General features: G+C 40.5%; 1 protein-coding gene and 1 long non-coding RNA gene across 8 annotated transcripts in view; one reads left to right on the forward strand and one right to left on the reverse strand.

The window, feature by feature from the left end:
• SEC24B (SEC24 homolog B, COPII coat complex component) overlaps positions 1-7,393 on the reverse strand; it is a 111,282-nt gene extending 103,889 nt beyond the window's left edge. For 5 of the 7 annotated variants that reach the window (XR_012131624.1, XM_073237181.1, XM_073237180.1 and 2 more), the window contains exon 1: positions 7,096-7,393. Coding sequence is in view for 4 of the 7 variants with exons in the window: in XM_073237181.1 (XP_073093282.1) it covers positions 7,096-7,222 (127 nt within the window). In the remaining 3 variants the exon portion in view is untranslated. Of the gene's footprint in view, positions 1-6,808; positions 6,971-7,095 lie in introns of those variants that run through there. The other 2 variants (XM_073237183.1, XM_073237182.1) reach the window with 2 other exon arrangements.
• Positions 7,394-7,598: 205 nt separating this feature from the next.
• Positions 7,599-20,685, forward strand: LOC140849579 (uncharacterized). Its single transcript, XR_012131627.1, has 2 exons — positions 7,599-8,284; positions 13,109-20,685. It is a non-coding gene; the product is annotated as an uncharacterized lncRNA (long non-coding RNA).
• The last annotated feature ends 233 nt before the right edge of the window (positions 20,686-20,918 follow it).

The following is a 20,918-nucleotide window of genomic DNA, read 5'->3' on the forward strand; positions in this document are numbered from 1 at the left end:
TTAATCACAGCTGCAAAAGTTTCATAGATAAGGATGGGGACCTATTCAGGGGACATTTCTTCTGCCTATCAAATTGATTGTCAATGGCAGCTTCCACACAACTGTATCATGACTTCCACTTCACTGAAATCAGTTCTAAAATTCCACCAATTCTAAGAGGCACCCCAATTTCAGAGGTAAAATGTGAAAAAAGTGTCTTAAAATCAATAAAGTAATTACTGCATCCACCAAATAGTCAAATATAGTGCCTCACAAAAAAGCTTCAACAAATAAACCATCAAAAACAAAAATTCAGGGTAAATACAATCTCTGAAAGAATTTTACATTCTTAGTTTAAGTGAGGTATGTCTGTAAAAAGTAAAAAAGAGGGAAACAGATTACTCCAACACATTATCAACTCATTTGACCTAAGCTACCAACGTGACTTAAGTAAAAGATTTTTAACAGATACTGTATATACCTTTGCAATGGAGCTACTTAGCTGTTTGAGCTAGTATCATCATATACCAGCTAGAGGTAGTCTCTAATTTTCTATAAGCATCTATGCCTTCCTTAGTGAGACTATTATCACAAAATCTACCCAAAGGACTTATCTGCCTCAGAAACATAACCTCCTTCCAGAGACTAGATTCCCACCAAAAGAAAACTGATTCCATAACTGCTTTATGCAAATGTAAATTGAAAATCAAAATGTACAAAGCAAGTATCTTATGCAATGTCTACTCATTATACAAAAGATTAATTATAGGCTCTCTTTAATAAATTAGTTTCCTTATTACCCTGGCCCTCATGACAGAGAAGCAAAATTTTTAATATCAAGCGTATTTGTTTCAAAACAGAAGTAGATTTGAACACAGAGTACAAACTGGTAGCTGCCATAGAGGAAAGAAGGGAGAGGGATGGGTGAAACAGATGAAGGGGGGAAAATGAATGAGAATGTTTGATGGTTATCTGTATGATGGGCACAAAAGACTAATGAAACAAATATTTTCTTTATTTTTAGTGTACAGCCCAATGAATTTTGATGTGTATACACTCATATACCCATCATACAGATAACCATTAGCTTTCATTCAGATTAGCTTTCATTATCTTAAAAAGATCATCAATAATATGAGTAAATGTATGAGTAACCACATTGTTTTCTCATGTGAAACCTTCATAAAAGTGTATATCAATACCTTAATTAAAAAATTAGTAAATACTTTTTAAAAAAGATAATCAAGGCCAGCAAAGTACAATTTCCTTATCTTATTCAGATACATTCACACTAACTTGGAAAGGCAGATTAAGATCTAAGAACGTAATTCATTCATCACTGAACTACCAAGATGTGGGTTGATATCCAGTTAGTGTGCATTGTAACAATCATCCTTGTTGGAAATAATAAAATACTTCTGAACCAGTTGGTAAATAGTCATCCCAGACACTGCTTCTGTATTACACCCCACTATGCTGGCCCCTTGCCCCAGACCACCAGGACCTCCTCATGATCCAGCAATTAAAGGACTAATGCCGATCAATGCCTGGCACATTACTGTTGGCTTACAGAATCCTGCTCTAATGTCAAGGTGGTTATCCATTCAGTGGTCAATATGAGTAGTACTTGTTAAATACAGTACTTATTAACTGAACATTTTGAATATGCCACCCCTGCCAATAAAATATCAGTAATATTGCTAAAGTACAGATTTTTTTATGAACATAAAAAAAATACATATACACATACAAAGAGACAAACACACCCCTAAGGAAATCTCCAATTAGAAATCTTAGTAATTTAAAAAATGGAAAGTCCCAATCACATCTGGATACCCAGATTATTCTTTTCAAACGGATGGAAGTCTAATAGCTACAAAGGTAACTTCCCAATCACTCCTGGCAGACATAGCCTACAGACACAGCCTATGCAACCATTTGGGTGCAATTTCACTGCAGTAAGTACGGATTATTCCTGCAACTACATCAGTTGTCCTCTTCGGATGCCATCATAATGATTGTTGAGAGTGAAGGGGCAAAAAGAAAACCAGTATTAGTTGAAAAGCTACGACTTTGCCAAATACTTTGCTTTTCTGTATATAATCTTATATAATTTTCACAACAATCCTATGAAATATCACTGCCATCATTTTACAGACATAAAAGGTCACTAATTCATACGAATTCAAATAGCTGGTAAGTACTGAAGTCAGGCAGTGCAGGTTCCAAAGTTCATTTCACAGTACCCATTTCTCAGAAATACTAGGAAAAACAAGCAGGTTAAGACATGGCCACTGCCTAGGCAAGGCATTTTACTATCTTCACCTTCCTACTTCATCCTGCATTCCCTTAGCTCCCATTATGAGCAGCTTTTGGCATACAATTTTAGAAAACTTGAAACTGATTAAATCCACCTTCCAGCAAGCCAGCTGGCTGAGGTAGAGGGCCTATTACAGGAAACCTTCCAAGAGTGCGGGAAGGAGAGAGGGAGGGCTGGTCAGTGTAAGAAAATAATAAGAAGACTAAAATAGTGGTTGAGCCATAAGTACAAGAAAGGGGCAAGGATTGCTGGCTATACACAGATCCTTTCATGGCTAGTCTTCAAAAGCAGAATGAATATGAAGCCAAGTTCACTTACGCGCGCCTAAGGCAGGCTCCCACTGGGAACTGTTAGTACCAGGAAGGGTGATGACCAGAAGTCAGAAAAGAAAATTAGTGAAAAGTTAAAGCTATTGTCATTGTGAGAAGGAAAACTCACATGGGCTCTGGTGTCCTAAGCATTTATATCCTGGTGTTCTGCAGGAAATGGGACTCATTTTGCTAAGCATCTCATTTTGCTAAGTACCAGGTGCTTTAAAAGTAGTACCTCATTTACTGTAATTCTCTCAACCCTACAAGGAAAGTAAAATTATCCCCTGAAGCTCAGCGATATGTAACTTTCTCCACAGAACCCCAGGCCTACAACCTTTTCATTAGCCCCTACCTTCTGACAATTCTGAGTTTGCTTAGCCTACTGGAAGCAGTGGCTTCCCCAAGGCCTGAATATATATAACATGACTGTGAAGATGCTCCCATTTCTAGGAAAGTCCACTGAAAATTGACTCAAAATCTGTTCTATTTCAACATCTTTAGCATCAAAACCTCAGGGTTTACGGATGAATTAGAAAGATGAAGTTAGCTGAAATTCTAGATCAGTGGCTATGAATGTGGTTTGTAAAAATTATTACAGATAATCTCAGAAACCTGGGGAGGGGAGAAGGGAGTGGAGTAGGAGACACTTTAAATTACTAAGCAATACATACAGCAACAAAAAATTAAATTTACAGCCAGATAAAAGATACTTATTTATATAGGAGTGAATATTTTTTAAGATCTTTGAGATAACTAATCAGGTTAGAAGGAAATTATGGATCCAGATACTTTTACCACACCACGGTGATATTTTCACAGGAGGACCTGATGTTTCTGGTTAACTATAAAGGCAGGCTTGAAACCTGAGACACTGATGCAGCTCTGATCAAAAGGAACTTAATTCAGACACACTAGAGATAGTTGTATCATTCTAAAATTTGCATGTGCTCTCACAGTTGAAGGGTTTCTATAACTGATCAGATAGCATTGCTTAGTGGATGACATATTTGTTTACATCTTCCACTACAAATGCTAATAATTCCCATTACTATCTCATCTTTCTTGTATTGTTGACAATTAAAATAAAACAGCTAGTAGTATTATTCTTGGAAAAGACACATGAAAGGAAGAAAACACACTTCCAAAATAAGTACTATTTGCTTCCCAAAAGGAGTATTAAAAAGCAGCTGTTTGCTGTTAAATCTGGGCAACCCCCAGGAAAAAAAAAAAACTTTAGAAATACCCCTTTCAATTTAAGTCAACTAGGAAAAATTCTGGAGTTACACGTCATTACCAGGATATTATTTCACTCAATTTTCTCAGTTTTGGAAAGACTCTCAAAAGGCAGAGTAAAAGTTGAAAAATACTTAACTAATGCTTCATCTGGAAATACAAATAATTCTAAAAGCCCATATGCTACTCAATAAAAAAACTGAAGTATAGAAATACAACTCCAAGGAAGGAAGTTTAAAGGAAATATTTCACACTCAAAGACGTCAAACTGTATTTTCAAATAAGCGGGAAAAGCATGTTAAACCTAGAGACAAGAAAAAGTGATAATGAAGTCTTAATTTTCTGCCTTGAACCTTTCTATTCCCTAACCCTTTTCAAACAATGTCGAAATTAGTGTCTGTTAACAGAAAAAGAATTGGACATGGAATTAGGAAGACTGAATTGGGCTTCACTTAATAAATGTTTACTGAACACCTGTAACTTGTTCCAGGCCCTGAATATATAGCAATGAACAAGAAGCACACAAAACTGTACCGCTCACAAAGCTCACACAGGAATAGTTGAAAACATACCCTCTTAACCTTTCTGGATCTTGATTTTATCTGTAAAACTGGAGAAGTGAACTAAGTATTTTTCAGACTGCGTTCCAAAAACACCAGGACCTCCATCTCTGTTTTAGCCTCTCTGCTTTTTTTCCCCACTATTTCTCTAATGGGGCTCTATACACAACTTTTTTGGAAAAATGTTTGATAGCCACTGAAGTAAGAGATCTCAAGGTGCCATTTCAATTTTACAATTCTGTCTTCTGTGATGTTTCATACTAATACTTCTGACCTGTATCTTTTTCACCATTTATGGAATTCCCCAAAGATACATTAAAAAGGCAAACTAGTTTACGTAGGGTTAAAGAATAAATCACAAACCCAAATGACTGCTCAGTCTTTATCTACAAATGCTATTACCATGTAGCAAAAAATCTTTTTTTCTAAAATTAGCAAATGAAATAAAACAGATTTAATCTTAATTCTCTACTTAAGCTATTTCCTCCCACAAAAACAACAAAGAAACTGACCTTAATTCTTTATCTTTTTTGATAAAAAGATATATTTGATAAAAATAGGTACATTATATTAGTTTCAAGTGTACAACTTAATGATTTGTTATTTGTATTTCTTTAACATCTGTCACCACACATAGAGCTTTTTCTTTTCTTGTGATGAGAACTTTTAAGATATATACTCTTACCCTAGCTCTTTATCTTAATTTCCAAATTCCTTAGCATGACATGTAAGGCCTTTTGGCCACCGAGTCCCTTTTAAGTATTCCTTTCCGATTCAGTACTTGGATTTTCCCTCCACCAGCACACTTACTGCTTCTTGACTGCTTAGTTTCTGAAAATGCCTTGCATTTTCACACTACAAGACATTTGTTCATGCTTATAACCTCTGACCCAAGACAGTCTTACCTTCCTACCCCTACACACCAAATCCTTCAAGGTCGAACCAACTCGAAAGTCACCAAAATACAGGTCAACCTAGGAGAAAGGTAGGGATTCTGTCCTATCTACCAGGATAATGAAGCACCCAAATGGTTAAGTATGCAACAAATGTTGAAATGAATTGGTTATGTTAAAGGCAAGTAATAAACTGAGGAAATCGGGCTTCATCTGTATTTGGCTTTGAAGTGTATTAACTGATTTGTTCTTACTCATTTAACATCCTTATTATAACTGATATTCTGGCATTCTTTGGGCATTCACTACATTTCTAAGGCTAAGATAAATATTCGCCACTTTAAAAATTGTTCACTGAGACAATGCATACTTAGAAAATCAAGACAACAAGATCTTTGGACCACTGTTAAACATGGGTTTATGATATTCTTAAACACTTGGGATGGCTTCCTAAGTTGTGTGTGTTCTAGTTCCTTCACACACAAAGCTGTTAAAAAACAAGAATTTACGGTACGTTTACAAGAACAAAAACTGCTAACAAATAAAATCTTTATATATGTTCAGGACACAAGTGTAAAACCAATAACACTACTGACATTCAAAACCCATTACAAAAACAATGACTATTGGGAATAAAGCATGCAATACTGACAAGCATGGCTGATCCAAAGGATACTAAGCTGGGACTTATGAACAAATTCAAACTCTGATTCTCAGGATTAAACGATAAACTTCATGTTTGAAACGCATCAGTTTTAAAAATTCGACGTTATCTGAACTGATTTATTAAGCCCAGTAAGTTTTCAGGACAAACTAGATAAAACAGGTCGGTCCGACAATCGAATGAAAAGTACTAGTGTAGTTTTGTTCTCTTATAAACACAGGACAGACATAATTTTCTCAAGTAGTCAGTTACTTCTGAGGGCTCTCAATTGAAATATTATCAAGTCTACGAAGAGAGACCCCCACCTCTACCCCGCGGCCCCATCCACAAACATTCTGAATCCCAAGATTAGGGAATAGATAGATATCCTGGAGATGATCATTTTTCAACTGAAACTCCTGCATACTCAAAGACTGCGACCTTTGTATGAAAGCGGCCTGCTTGCCTGTAAAAGGCCTTGCCTCAAATCAGGGTTATCTCCGGCACGTTTTTTTATTTCTGAAAGTGAAGCTGGAATAAAGAGCCACAGAGATCTAAAGGAATTCGTTTAAATCCGTTTGACATCTGCTCCCTTTCAAACACGACAAGCAAACTCCAAACGCTCGAGCAGCCGCCGCAGCAGCAATGGCAGATCTTGAGGCCAAACTGGGTCAGGGTTACAGTTACACTTACGTTGCATATCGACACCCTTTTGTCTACAAACTTGAGCACTAACTTAAGTTCCCTTCAAGGCAGCGTGCTCGCTGGGCCGCAGAAATCAAAGCAATCTTCCCAAGACGGGAAGGGCACTGCCCACCCGTGCACAGCAGCCCTCCCCAGACCTCGCGCTCCGCGCCCCGGCTTCCTGCCTGTCTCTCGGCGCAGGGGCTGCCGGCGCCCCGGCAGGACCGCAGGGGTTTCAGACGGCACCTGGGCTCCCGTCCGCCGCCCCCGCGCCCCCAGCGACCTCGGGCCTCGGGTCCACCACAGAACCAGCCCCAGCCGCGCTGCCCCCGGCCGGCGCCTCCCATTGCGCCTGCACCCGCCCGGCCCCGGCACGCCCCCACCCAGCCGCCCCTCCCGGCCCGCCCCGAACGACCGCGGAGGCTCCCCGCCGGCACTAGGCCCCGCGCTACGCCCGGGCCGCCTGCCTCACCATTCTGCTGGTGCGGCGCCGAGCACGGGGCCGCGGGCGCGGCGGCTCCCGAGGAGGCGGCTCCGCCAAGCTTGGGCGGGATGCGGGCGCTGGCGGCCGGATGAGGGGATCCGGCGGGGACCGACATGACGGCGCTGCTGGCGGCGGCGGCTCCGCTTCGGGGAGGTGGGCGGAGGGAAGGGAAGGCGGGGCCGGGGCGGCGAGAGGAAGAGGAAGGAGCGGGCCTGGCGTCACTGAGGGAGTCACCCGGGATCGCGGCTGGAGTGCCCGCGCTCCCCCGCCGAGCGCCGGGACCCTAGCCCGCCCGGCCGGCCCCTACCGCGCGCCGCGCGCCCCGAGCTGCCAGACTCCCACCGGGTCGCTCCCCGCACGCGCGAAGCCCGCGCCGCCGCCTCAACGCCCCCTGCAGGCCGAAACCGGCGGTCAGGCCGGAGGCGGGGCCGGGGGCCGCGGCCTGGCTGCCAGCCCCTGACCACGGCTCCGGCCCAGGAGGAGCCATCGTCTCTTCGAGGCGAGAGGCATGGACCTCGGTAGGAGAAGGGAACCTGGGGCCCGCTCCCCGCCGCGGCGGAGGCCGGACACGCGGCGGGCCTGGGCCGGCGGTTCTGGAAGGAGATTCTACGGCTGTGATGACATCCGGAGCCCAGGGCAAGGCCCGACCGGACTCATCTCGCCCTTAGATACTGGGTTTTGTTTTGTGTTTTAATATTAAATTTGTCGCCCTTTAATATTCATTCCAAAGGAAATACGGCATTCAGCCTTCCAGTCTGTAGGGAAATTATAATCCTAGATAAAGGAAGAACATTTCTGTACGTTTAACACAAGAATTGCATTATCCAGAACTTTTCCCACTGACTTAAATCTAGGGAAGGGGACAGAGAAAATGGAGGAATGGAGACTGGAAAACAAACTTCATCTTCCTCATGAATTTTGCCAAGGGTTGGCCCGTCCTGTTGGTATTTAGAACAAAAACAATAACATCCAAAGCAAAAAACTCAGCTTGCTTTGTCTACATTAGCGAAATGTTTGACTCTCTGACGTGTCCCAGCAGTCTAATTGGCTATCAAGTCCTGGACTATATTGCTGAAGTCGTTTTGCCATCTTGGAATCCTGAGTGTGCCACAGTCACTCTGTGTTAGCAGTGAAGTTGTTCAAGAACATTGAATTCGGATTGGCATCTCACAAGATGGTATTTCTGGAGCGATACTTCTACTTTGAATGAGTTCATAGCATAAACTGCGTTACTGCGTTGTGGAATAATGCAATGCTTTTAGGGGTTTTTTTTCTTTTTCTTTTTTTGGTATCATTAGTCTACAATTGCATGAGGAACATTATGCTTAATAGACTGCCCCATTGTCAAGTCGCCTGCACAAACCCCATTCAGTCACTGTCCATCAGCATAGTAAGATGCTATGGAATCACTACTTGTCTTCTGGCCTCCCCGTGCCCCCACTACATTAGGTCTACTAATAGTAATGCCCGTTTTTTTCCCCCTTATCTCTCCCTTCCCACCCATCCTCCCCAGTCCCCTTCCCTTTGGAAACTGTTAGTCCATTCTTGGGTTCTCTGAGTCTGCTGCTATTTTGTTCCTTCAGCTTTTTTCTTTGTTCTTATACTCCACAGATGAGCGAAAGCATTTGATAGTTGTCTTTTTCCACCTGGCTTACTTCACTGAGCATAGTACTCTGTAGCTCCATTCAAGTTGTTGCAAATGGTAGGATCTGTTTTCTTCTTATGGCTGAATAATATTCCATTGTGTATATGTACCACATCTTCTTTATCCATTCATCCACTGATGGACACTTAGGTTGCTTCCATTTTGTGGCTATTGTAAATAATACTGCAATAAACATAGGGTTGCATATGTCTTTTTCAAACTGGGCTCCTGTATTCTTAGGGTAAATTCCTAGGAGTGGAATTTCCAGGTCAAATGGTATTTCTATTTTGAGTTTTTTGAGGAACCTCCATACTGCTTTCAACAATGGTTGAACTAATTTACATTCCCACCAGCAGTGTAGGAGGGTTCCCCTTTCTCCACATCCTCACCAACATTTGTTGTTTATCTTTTGGATGGTGGCCATCCTACCTGGTGTGAGGTGATATCTCATTGTGGTTTTAATTTGCATTTCTCTGATGATTAGCAATGTGGAGCATCTTTTCATGTGTCTATTGGCCATGTGAATTTCGTCTTTGGAGAAGTGTCTGTTCACATCCTCTGCCCATTTTTTAATTGGATTATTTGCTTTTTGTTTGTTGAGATGTGTGAGTTCTTTATATATTTTGGATGACAACCCTTTATCAGATATGTCATTTATGAATTTATTCTCCCATACAGTAGGATGTCTTTTGTTCTATTGATGGTGTCCTTTGCTATACAGAAGCTTTTCAGCTTGATATAGTCCCACTTGTTCATTTTTGCTTTTGTTTCCCTTGCCTGGGGAGATACGTTCATGAAGAAGTTGCTTATGTTTATGTTCAACAGATTTTTTCCTATGTTTTTTTCTAAGAGTTTTATAGTTTCATAACTTACATTCAGGTCTTTGATCCCTTTTGAATTTACTTTTGTGTATGGGGTTAGACAATGATCCACTTTCATTCAGTTACATGTAGCTGTCCAGTTTTGCCAACACCAGCTGTTGAAGAGGCTGTTATTTCCCCCTTGTATATATATGGCTCCTTTATCATATGTTCATTGACGGTATTATGTTTGGGTTGATATCTGGACTCTCTATTCTGTTCCACTGGTCGGTGGTCTGTTCTTGTACCAGTACCAAATTGTCTTGATTACTGTGGCTTTGTAGTAGAGCTTAAAGTTGGGAAGCAAGATTCCCCCTGCTTTATTCTTCCTTCTCAGGATTGCCTTGGCTATTCAGGGTGTTTTGTGGTTCCATATGAATTTTAGAACTATTTGATCCAGTTTCTTTGAAGAATGCTGTTGGTATTTTGATAGGGATTGCATTGAATCTGTAGATTGCTTTAGGCAGGATGGCCATTTTGACAATATTAATTCTTCCTAGCCAAGACCATGGGATGAATTTCCATTTATTAGTGCCCTCTTTAATTTCTCTCAAGAGTGTCTTGTAGATTTCAGGTTATGGATCTTTCACTTCCTTGGTTAGGTTTATTCCTAGGAATTGTATTCTTTTTGATGAAATTGTGAATGGAATTGTTTTCCTGATTTCTCTTTCTGCTAGTTCATTGTTAGTGTACAGGAAAGCAACAGATTTCTGTGTATTAATTTTGTATCCTGCAACTTTGCTGAATTCCGATATTAGTTCTAGTAGTTTTGGAGTGGAGTCTTTAGGGTTTTTTATGTACAATATAATGTCATCTGCAAACAGGGACAGTTTGACAACTTCTTTACCAATCTGGATACCTTGTATTTCTTTGTTTTGTCTGTTTGCTGTGGCTAGGACCTCCAGCACTATGTTGAATAAAAGTGGTGAGAATGGGCATTCCTGTCTTGTTCCCAAACTTGGGTGAAAAGCTTTCAGCTCGCTGTTATGTATGATGTGGGCTGTGGGTATGTCATATATGGCGCTGAATTTTGTCGAATGCTTTTTCAGCATCTATGGAGATGATCATGTGGTTTTTGTCCTTCTTTTTGTTGATGTGGTGGATGATGTTAATGGATTTTCGAATGTTATACCATCCTTGCATCCCTGAGATGAATCCCACTTGATCATGCTGTATGATCCTCCTGATGTACTTTGAATTCAGTTTGCTAATATTTTGTTGAGTATTTTTACATCTATGTTCATCAGGGATATTGGTCTGTAATTTTCTTTTTTGATGGGGTCTTTGCCTGGTTTTGGTATTAGAGTGATGCTGCTTTCATAGAATGAGTTTGAAAGTATTCCCTCCTCTTCTATTTTTTCGAAAACTTTAAGGAGAATGGATATTATGTCTTCTCTGTATGTCTGATAAAATTCAGCAGTGAATCCCTCTGGCTTGGGAGTTTTGTTCTTGGGTAGTTTTTTGATTACCAATGCAATTTTATTGCTGGTAATTGGTCTGTTTAGATTTTCTGTTTCTTCCTCGGTCAGTACTGGAAGATTGTATTTTTCTAGGAAGTTGCCATTTCTTCTTGGTTATCCAGTTTGTTAGCACATAGATTTTCATAGTATTCTCTAATAATTCTTCATATTTCTGTGGAGTCCATTGTGATTTATCGTTTCTCATTTCTGATTCTGTTGATGTTTGTAGATTCTCTATTTCTCTTAATAAGTCTGGTTAGGGGTTTATCTATTTTGTATATTTTCTCAAAGAACCTCTTGGTTTCACTGATTTTTTTTCTATTGTTTTATTCATCTCAATTTTATTTATTTCTTCTCTCATCTTTATTATGTCCCTCCTTCTGCCTACTTTGGGCCTCATTTGTTCTTCCTTTTCCAATTTCAATAATTGTGACTTTAGACTATTCATTTGGGATTGTTCTTCCTTCTTTAAATATGCCTGGATTGCTATATACTTTCCTCTTAGAACTGCTTTCACTGCGTCCCACGGATATTGGGGCTTTATGCTGTTGTTGTTGTCATTTGTCTCCATATATTGCTTGATCTCTGTTTTAATATGGTCATTGATCCATTGATTTTTTAGGAGCATGTTGGTAAGCCTCCATGTGTTTGTGAGCGTTTTTGTTTTCTTTGTATAGTTAAATTCTAGTTTTAAACATTTGTCATCTGAAAAGTTGGTTGGTAGAATTTCAATCTTTTTTAATTTACTGAGGCTCTTTGTGGCCTAGTATGTGGTCTATTCTGTAAAATATTCCATGTGTACTTGAGAAGAATGTGTATCCTGCTGCTTTTCAGTGTAGAGTTCTGTAGATGTCTGTTAGGTCCATCTGTTCTAGTGTGTTGTTCAGTGCCTCTGTGTCCTTATATTCTGTATGGTGGATCTGTCCTTTGGAGTGAGTGGTGTGTTGAAGTCTCCTAGAATGAATGCATTGCACTCTATTTTCTCCTTTAATTCTTTTAGTATTTGTTTCACATATGTTGGTGCTCCGTGTTGGATACATATAAATTTATAAGGGTTATACACTCTTGTTGGACTGACCCCTTTATCATTATGTAATGTCTTTCTTTGTCTCCTTTTACTTTCTTTGTTTTGAAGTCTATTTTGTCTGATACAAGTACTGTAACACCTGCTTTTTTCTCTCTATTGTTTGCATGAAATATCTTTTTCCATCCCTTCACTTTTAGTCTGTGTATGTCTTTGGGTTTGAGGTGAGTTTCTTATAGGCAGCATAGAGATGTGTCTTGCTTTTTTATCCATTCTGTTTCTCTGTGTCTTTTGATTGATGCAGTCAGTCCATTTACATTTAGGGTGATTATCGAAAGATATGTACTTATTGCCATTGCAGGCTTTGGATTTGTGGTTACCAAAGGTTCAAGGGTAGCTTCTTTATTATCTAACTATCTAACTTAGCTCTCTTATTAAGCTATTATAAACACAGTCTGATGATTCTTTATTTCTCTCCCTTCTTATTCTTCCTCCTCCATTCTTTGTATGTTAGGTGTTTTATTTTGTACTCTTTTGTGTATCCTTTGACTGCTTTTATGAATAGCTGATTTTATTTTTTGCCTTTAGTTAGTATTTGGTTGGTCTGTTTTCTTTGCTGTGATTTTATTTTCTCTGGTGACATCTATTTAGCCTTAGGAGGAGTGCTTCCATCTAGAGCATTCCCTTTAAAATATCCTGTCAAGGTCGTTTGTTGTAGGGAAATTCCCTGAACTTTTGCTTGCCTGGAAATTGTTTAATCCCTCCTTCAAATTTAAATGATAATCGTGCTGGATTCAGTATTCTTGGTTCAAGGCCCTTCTGTTTCATTGCATGAAACATATCATGCCAATCTCTTCTGGCCTGTACGGTTTTTGTTGAGAAGTCTGATGATAACCTGATGGGTTTTCCTTTGTAGGTAATCTTTGTTCTCTCTCTGGCTGCCTTTAATACTCTGTCCTTGTCTTTGATCTTTGCCATTTTAATTATTTTATGTCTTGGTGTTGTCCTCCAGGTTAGAAACCATCACAAAGCAGGAGAAGAAAATTCTGTTGATAAAGGCATGCTGAAAGCAGCAATCACTATTAGTTGGCAGAACAAACAAAGGAAAGACAAGAAAACTGGAAAAATGGAGGAACTGAAAATGCACAGCAGCTTGAAGCAATTAGCTAAATTGAACAGCCCTATATATTCCACTAGGAATATGATAAACAGCTCACAAGTCTCTGCCATCTGAGAATTTCTAATCTGGTATTCTGAAGAGAACTGGATTTCAGGGAGCTCTCATTTACTGAGCACCTACTGTGCAACTTGAAAACTCTTAAGGAAATACCTGTCTGTATATATGCCTATAAGTATATAAATATATAAGCACATACATACATACAGATAGTCATAGCCTTGACTCTCTCAATTACAAAGAAAAACCAAATTATGCCCTTCATTCTGTTTTAGGAGACAGTGAGGATATACAACCCGTTTTTGGAACCTTAGAAACCCTTAACGCACGAGGAACAAGTTATGTTCCCAAAGCTCCATTGTTCTTTAAGTCCCAATATTTGCAAGTCCAGAATAAGTAGATAAACCTACCCTCCTAAGCCACATAAGCAAGTTCACAAACAAAGGTGAGCCAGTTTTTTGAAGCTTTAGAACCAAGCTTGCCCTTCTCTTTTTTGCTTACCTTTAGTTGTGAAGTCATGCCTCTCAAATTTTAATATGCATGTGAATTATCCAAGGAGCCAGTAAAGTGCGTTTGTTTCTGATTTGGCAGGTCTGGGATGTTCCCAGATTCTGCAGTTCTAATGAGCTCCCAGGCGATGCTGATGCCTGATTCATGGGCCACATGTTGAGTAATGAGGTTCCAAAGGGCACCTTGTTATTTACATTTGAAAGTCCACTGAAGGAAAGAATCAGCCTTCATGACCCTATGGGGACCACTCAGCTGCTGCAGTGGACCCACCTGCCGCCACGACTCCTGTCGAGGTGGCACAGACTGAAGTGGGCCTGGCCTTCCCTGACTTTCTGCAGCAGCAGGGCTTTCTTAGGCCTTTAAGGTACTGACCCACGTCCTACCAATGGTTGATGGGTGCCCAGTGTTGACACTGATCACCTTGCCACACATTCAGCAATGTTTCCATTTTGTCAATTACCTTTCCTCTTGCTGATTATTGTTTGCTGTAGAAAAATAGGGTATTAGCTGTGACAAGATACTATAGACTGGCCGTTTAGATAACAATTACTTTCTCTCAGTCTGGAGACTGGAAGCCCAAGATCAGGGTGCTAGCACAGTCAGGTTCTGGCGACAGCCTCTTCTGGTCTGCAGACCACCCCCTCCTCACTGTGCTCACACTGCGGAGAGAGGGGCAGCTCTCTGGTGTCTCTTAGAAGGCTGCCATTTCAGTCAGATCAGAGTCCCACCCTTACGACTTCATTTACCCTTCATCACCTCCCGAAAGGCCTATCTCGGAGACAGTCACATGGAGGGGTAGGGCTTCAAAGTAGGATACAGTTCAGTTCATTGCAAGTGGCATCTTCATTGCAGCATGGTTGACTCTTTTCCCATTAGAATTGTTTCTACTTTCAAATGCTGTGTCCCATTTCACAGTATATCTCATGATTATGTTTCCAGTCTTAAATCTCTGCTTTTACCATCTTCTCATTCAAAATGCCTTCAAAATTCTCACTGCTTTTTCACTGAAATAAATGTTGGAATTAATTTGTATAAGATACATTTAAAAATTAAGGTAATAATAGGTTACAAATTAGTAAGAAGATGACCCAGATCAGAATTTCCCCACCTGCATGGTAGGCCCCCAGTGGGCTGCAATGCATTAAAAGAGGTGACAAAATATCAGTCCTCCTTAGATGGTGGGACAGCTGAGGGGGCCTTTGGGTGATCCCCAGGCTAGGCAACTTTGGCAACAACACCTTTGCCTATTTACCCCACAAAAATACTCATATTCTAGCGTGCCATGACATGAAAGCTGGGAAGCACCCATCTAGACTAAAATTACTACTCACAGTCTTCAGTGCCATCTGCTGGCAGCAGGCAAAGTTGATATAGGAAATAGATTTATTTTTGTTTATGAAACTGTTAAGTTCAAATATTCTAAAAAGGATGTTTCTGCATTACAGAGGATTTAGTTACTTTTTTTTTTACTAGTTGAAAAAATAAATTTTCAATCACATGAAAAAATCAACTGTGTGAAAACAATTCTCTCCCCCAAAAATGCCAGATTTAAAAAAAGTCAAACATAGGAATTCAGTTAGGGATGACACTGTGATGACAAGATATTTAAAAAACTTGTCATAAAAAAAAGTCCAGAAATTTGAGGGGTTTTGAACTAGAGAAGATAACACCATGAGAAATGGTAAACTCCCTAAAATATTTGAAAACTTTCTACTGAAGAGTGGTAGCTCTGTTGTTTCAGATGTTAGAATAAGTACAAATGAGTTTAATTAGATACATGAGATATGTTCAAGTATCAGATTCTGGGAATCCTGAAAAAGGCTTCCTCACATTGAGAGGGAAGTTCAACTACACACGCTCTACACTTTCTCTCAATTCCAGATTCCATAACTTGTCATTTTATTTGCCATTTGGATTTCATTTGTTGTGATATTTTTAATAACTATAAAAATTTTATTAATATCCCTAATGTCTTTAAAGGCACATCCAACTAAAATGCCAATAAAATGTAAATCTCTGTTCAGGGCTGAACTGTGTCCCTTCATAATTGGCATGTTGAAGTTCTAACCCCTAATAACTCCGTGGTGTCTTTGGAGACAGGACCTTCAAAGAGGCAATTAAGGTACAAGGAGTTCATATGGATAGGCCCTAACCCAGTGTGACTGGTGTCCTTGTAAGAGAGGGTATTAGGATGCGCACATATGTTCTCAGAGGAAAGACCTTGTGAGGGTATATCTAGAGGGCGCCATCTGCAGCCTGAGAGAGATGATTTGGAGGACCCCAAACCTGCTGACACTTTTTCTTGGGCTTTTAGGCCCAAAGACTATGAGAAAATGAATTTCTATTGTCTAAGCCATCCAGTCTGTGGTATTTTGTTATTGCAGCCCTAGTCAACTAATACAATGTCCTTCCTGTGGAATTCTTTTCTTTCCTCTACATTTTGTTCAAGGACTGAAGAAGATTTTCTTCATTTTCTTGGTTCACAGTCTCTTTCAAAAAGGTTTTTTCTTACAACAACTTTCTCCTTCACTAATGAAAAGTAGAAATCAAGTTGATTCTTGTACACAGTTATTATGTAATAAACTAAAACCAGCCCTTATCATTACTCTCACAGACTTATACAACATTATGGAGCTTGAACTATAGGAAATTGTTATGGGAGAGGGTTATTTTAAACAGGAATTTCTCCCATGAGATTTTCTCCTTTTAAGTATAACAAAGTAGGGAGTAGTATTCTGTGGAAATTCCCTCTGAGAAAATTTCTCTGGAGAAAAAAATGCAGGAAGAGAGGTATACATTCTAAGGGTCGGCACATGCTTCTTACCAAAGAGAGAAAGGGTAGCCTTTGGTGTCCTCTATATGTGGTTGGTGTGCAGGGACACAAGAATGGATAGCTTTTCAACTTTTACACCACGTGGGATGAAGATGATGAACAAAGTAGAAGCAAAACTGTGACAGAACAACAGGGACTGGGAGATGGAAAGAAGAGGTGGGGAATTTTAGCTCTGAGTAGGGAACTTGGGAGAGAGGAAGGGTAATATAGAGGTATTATAGGAAGCTTTACTTCTGACTTTTTCTGTGAAAGACCTCTGTATTACATCTTTAAGGCAACTCATAATAGAATATTGTTTATCAAATTAGTCTCATAATCACTGAACGGGGCCCCCCTGAGACACCGGATCCCATGGTGCCCAGCTGTAGATTACACAAACAACCTGAAAGGCATCTCTAGGCCCATTGGTTCTTGTTTCTTGCATCTGGGAGATTTATGATATATAAGCAAAGTCGGGATTTCTTGTCTACTTTCCAAGACAAAAAGAATTCTTCCTTTGTTTTCCATGGAACTCCAACGGAGCTGTAACTTGTGGAGCTGAAACCAGGTCATATAATCCATATATTTTCTCTATAACTAAGGGCAGAGAAAGTTAGCAAGTTTGGTATCTATTAATTTCTCCCTACAACTAGAATTTGGAAAATATGTGTTTTGAGGCTTACTCTGGATTTAGGTAACATTTCTTGTGTGTGTGTGTGTGTGTGTGTGTGTGTGTGTGTGTGTCTGTGTGCATGTGTGTATTATGCTGTAATCAGCCAACCAGGTTAAAGCAGCTAAAAACTTGAATGGTTGCAAATACATGAGTTCTTCATAGATAAAAAATAAAGACATTTTCATAGTTTATTTGCACGTGTATAAACTAATGTGTATTGTTATAATTTTGTTCATGATCAATTAAGCACAAATATTAGGAACTGTACAGAAACCACTATAATTAATAACATGTTCACCTTTAAAATAAGGTAAAAGTTGGAGGTAAAAATAATAATTGTTGCCATTTTTTGATCACCTCCTGTGTGCCTGGAATTGTTTTAGGTACGTTTTGTTCTCACAGAATCGTAGGTATTTAAAAAATAATTCACTGCATGAGAACTCTGAAATGCAAAAAGATTGAAACCCCCAAGATCCCAGTTATCTCAGTAATTCAGTGAATAGGATGAGAAATAGGGGCAGTCATAGAGGAAGATGAGAGGGTTACCTAAAAGACTCCAGAATCTAGGAGTAAAGGTATGTGGTCCAGTCTCCAGCAGTTGATGATCTCCACTAAGCATTTTCCTTCGTATGCCTTAGCTGGATTCCAAAAAGTGTAAGACCTTTTAGCACATTGAATGAAGAAGGCCACTTTGTGTTTCTTCCCCAAGTTAAAAAACTTCAATAAGCAGATTACTGAGAACTTAAAAAAACATAGCAAACTCAACCCAGGCAGTGGTCTTTCACTGCCATTTTGTTTCATTAAAAAAATATCACCAGAAAATGTAGTCTAATTAGATTACTAAAAACACTTTGTCATTAACGTGTCTTTCTGAAAGTTTTTTTTATTGGGCTTTTTAAAAGCCCAATATCCGAGGCTGTAAAATGCAACTGTCCTTTTCCAATTAACACTGGTTTAAAAACATTAGGAAGTCCCACCTCCCTCTTCCATCCTGACTAATTTTTCCTCCTCCTTTGTGGCGCGGGTGGGCTTCCATCGCCATCTTGTGGACAACGTGAAGATGTGCTCCGACTTGAGAAGACTACAGGACATGAAGAGGAGTGTGATTAATGAGAAGAGTTTTATAATGGTGCAATTAATCTGAAAGGAATGCATGGGAGTATAAAAATTAAATGGATGAAATATGGTTTATTTCTTAGTAGTTAGAAAAAGCAAGATATTTTAAGTGTTAGTTTACAAACTAGGATGATTTGGAACCAAAGTAATTAAAATATTCCTTAACCAATTCTAGAATCCTTCCGGTCCACACTCCCAGTATATAACATTTCACAGACAACTCCAGCACGGTGCGCCAACTTAAATAAAGACGTTTATCCATCGGTCTCATTTGAGGGGACAGGGAGTTCTGTATCTACATCTGATGGTAGTCGACAGGGTTCCTCTGAACCTGAAATCTGTCATAATGGATGCAACCTTTGGGAGGGCTGCCCCTAGAAATGATGGAGAGAAGTGGCGCTCACGCTGAGGGATGTGTATCTACACTCATGTGGTAATGGAGGCACCACCACAGCTGCTGGCCACGTCGACCCCGACCCGTGGCCTGAACCAAAGGCTGCTGCTGCTGCCACTGCTGTTGCTCGTGCTGCCAGCTGGAGCCTGGTCACAACTATGGAAAGGAGCAGAGGTCTGGGTCACCTTGATAGAAGAGCAACTGGCTGCTGTGTACCATGCCTTGTTGGCTACGGAGCCCATCAACCAGCTCTGACCAAGGTGATAACTACCTATCCCATCACAGGGTGCAAGACTGGACCCAAAGGCCATGGAGTGGCATGGCACAGACACCTGAGTATCATGTGACTGCCCATTTGCTTTAGGCATCCCCAGGGAGTAATGAAGCAGATGCATTGGCCCAGGTGTGTTGGCTAGAAGGAAAGCCTGCCTCTGATGTGGCCCAATGGCTTCATCAGTGTTTGTTGCACATAGGGCAAAAGACAATGTGGACTGTAGCCCGTCGGTGGGGCTTGCCATTGACCTTTGAAGAAGTCAGCCAAGTCCAGAAGGAGTGCCCTGCATGTTGTGCAGATCAGCAAACTACCAAGAGGAGCCTAGAGCATCTCTTTGCAGCCTATGGCCGACTGCAGGTGATTGAGAGCAATCAAGGCACCCACTTTACTGGACATGGGTGCAGCAGTTAGGAATAAAGTGGAAATTGCATGTACCATATAATCCTACTGAGACAGGCATAACAGAGAGGTACAATGGTTTGTTGAAATCTGGCCTTAAGTTGGACACCAATAGTCTACAGGGTTGGTCAGTTCACCTATGGACAGTGCTGCAGCGTTTGAATGAGAAGCCACCTAAAGGAGCTTTGAACCCTGTGGATATGCCTCTCCTATACAATTGTATGTCCAAACCAAAGAAAAGTTATTGAAGCCAGGATATGGCCAGCAGAGTAACATCCTGCTGCCAGCCCCTACTGCATTAAACTCTGGAGACACTATTGAATGGACGTGGCCCTGGACATTTCGACACATGGACCAGCAATGGCTGGCACTTCTGGCACCTTCGGGAAAAGGCCTGGAAACTGGCTTTGTGTGTATTCCTGGAGTAACAGCAGTGGCCCCCAAAGATCACGGTAGTGTACCCAAAATGTCCAGGAGCTAAGAGCATCTTGCAAGGAAGTTTTGTTTTATATTTATGGCCAGTGCATGTACCTCTCGACCCATCTGTAACTCCCACAGAGAGAGGGGTGAGAGTCTGGTATGCTAGACCAGGATGAGATCCCATTCCTGCCACTGTTGTATCACAGGACCACTCTTTGCATGTATTCTACCTGATGGACAAGATTTGCCTATGCTGGTGTTATTAAAACGTGTCTTATTGCCCTTAAGGTTATTTTCCCCTGTAGTCCTTGTGGCCTGAATGCACCCCCTGGCTACAGCTGCCGCATGATGGTTGCTCTGAACCCTCAGCTGCTGCCTGCCTTGGAATGGACGAGCTATGGACTTAATCTGCGTAAGACTTTGAACCTAGCTGAATCCTCTGGCTTGAGGATTATCATTATTTTATTGCTGTTGCTACTGTATGTCATTAGTCTGGTCGCAATGCTCCAGTTTTCTAGCCCAGGGACCATTGCAGAAGAGGGGGAACGAGTAGATTGTAAGGCAAGATTTCTGGAGTGATGGGCTGTGGGTAAAATTTCAATATTTACAGAATATCTCTCCTGGCTTTAGTGCATTTGCATATCCTCAAGGGTGGAGAGAAGTTCATCTCCATGTCAATAGGTAATTACCTGGGCAATGGAGGGCTTATTTGTATCTGAGAAGTGAGGGGAAGAGCTGGTTTTGGTTCTGCTGGAGCAGGAAAGAGAAATGGCCCTGGACTGGTTTGTAAGCAATAAATGGATTTTAAACTTTATTTCTCCCTTTGACTGATTTTGGTTTTAGAGGTATTTTGCCCCAGGATTTCCTTTCCCCAGACTTACAAAATCCTTTTCAATTTCTGTAATCCCACTTCTACAACCAAAATTTCAACATTAAGGATCTATTACTTCCTGATAAGATTGTCCTATTTTCTTTAATTTTGAAATATAGGTGATTCTCATTGGAATAACACATCCCTGAAGTGTTAAGGTGGAGATGTGTTTGGGG

This window comes from Manis javanica, chromosome 5 (assembly GCF_040802235.1).
Source record: "Manis javanica isolate MJ-LG chromosome 5, MJ_LKY, whole genome shotgun sequence".
NCBI classification, from domain to species: domain Eukaryota; kingdom Metazoa; phylum Chordata; class Mammalia; order Pholidota; family Manidae; genus Manis; species Manis javanica.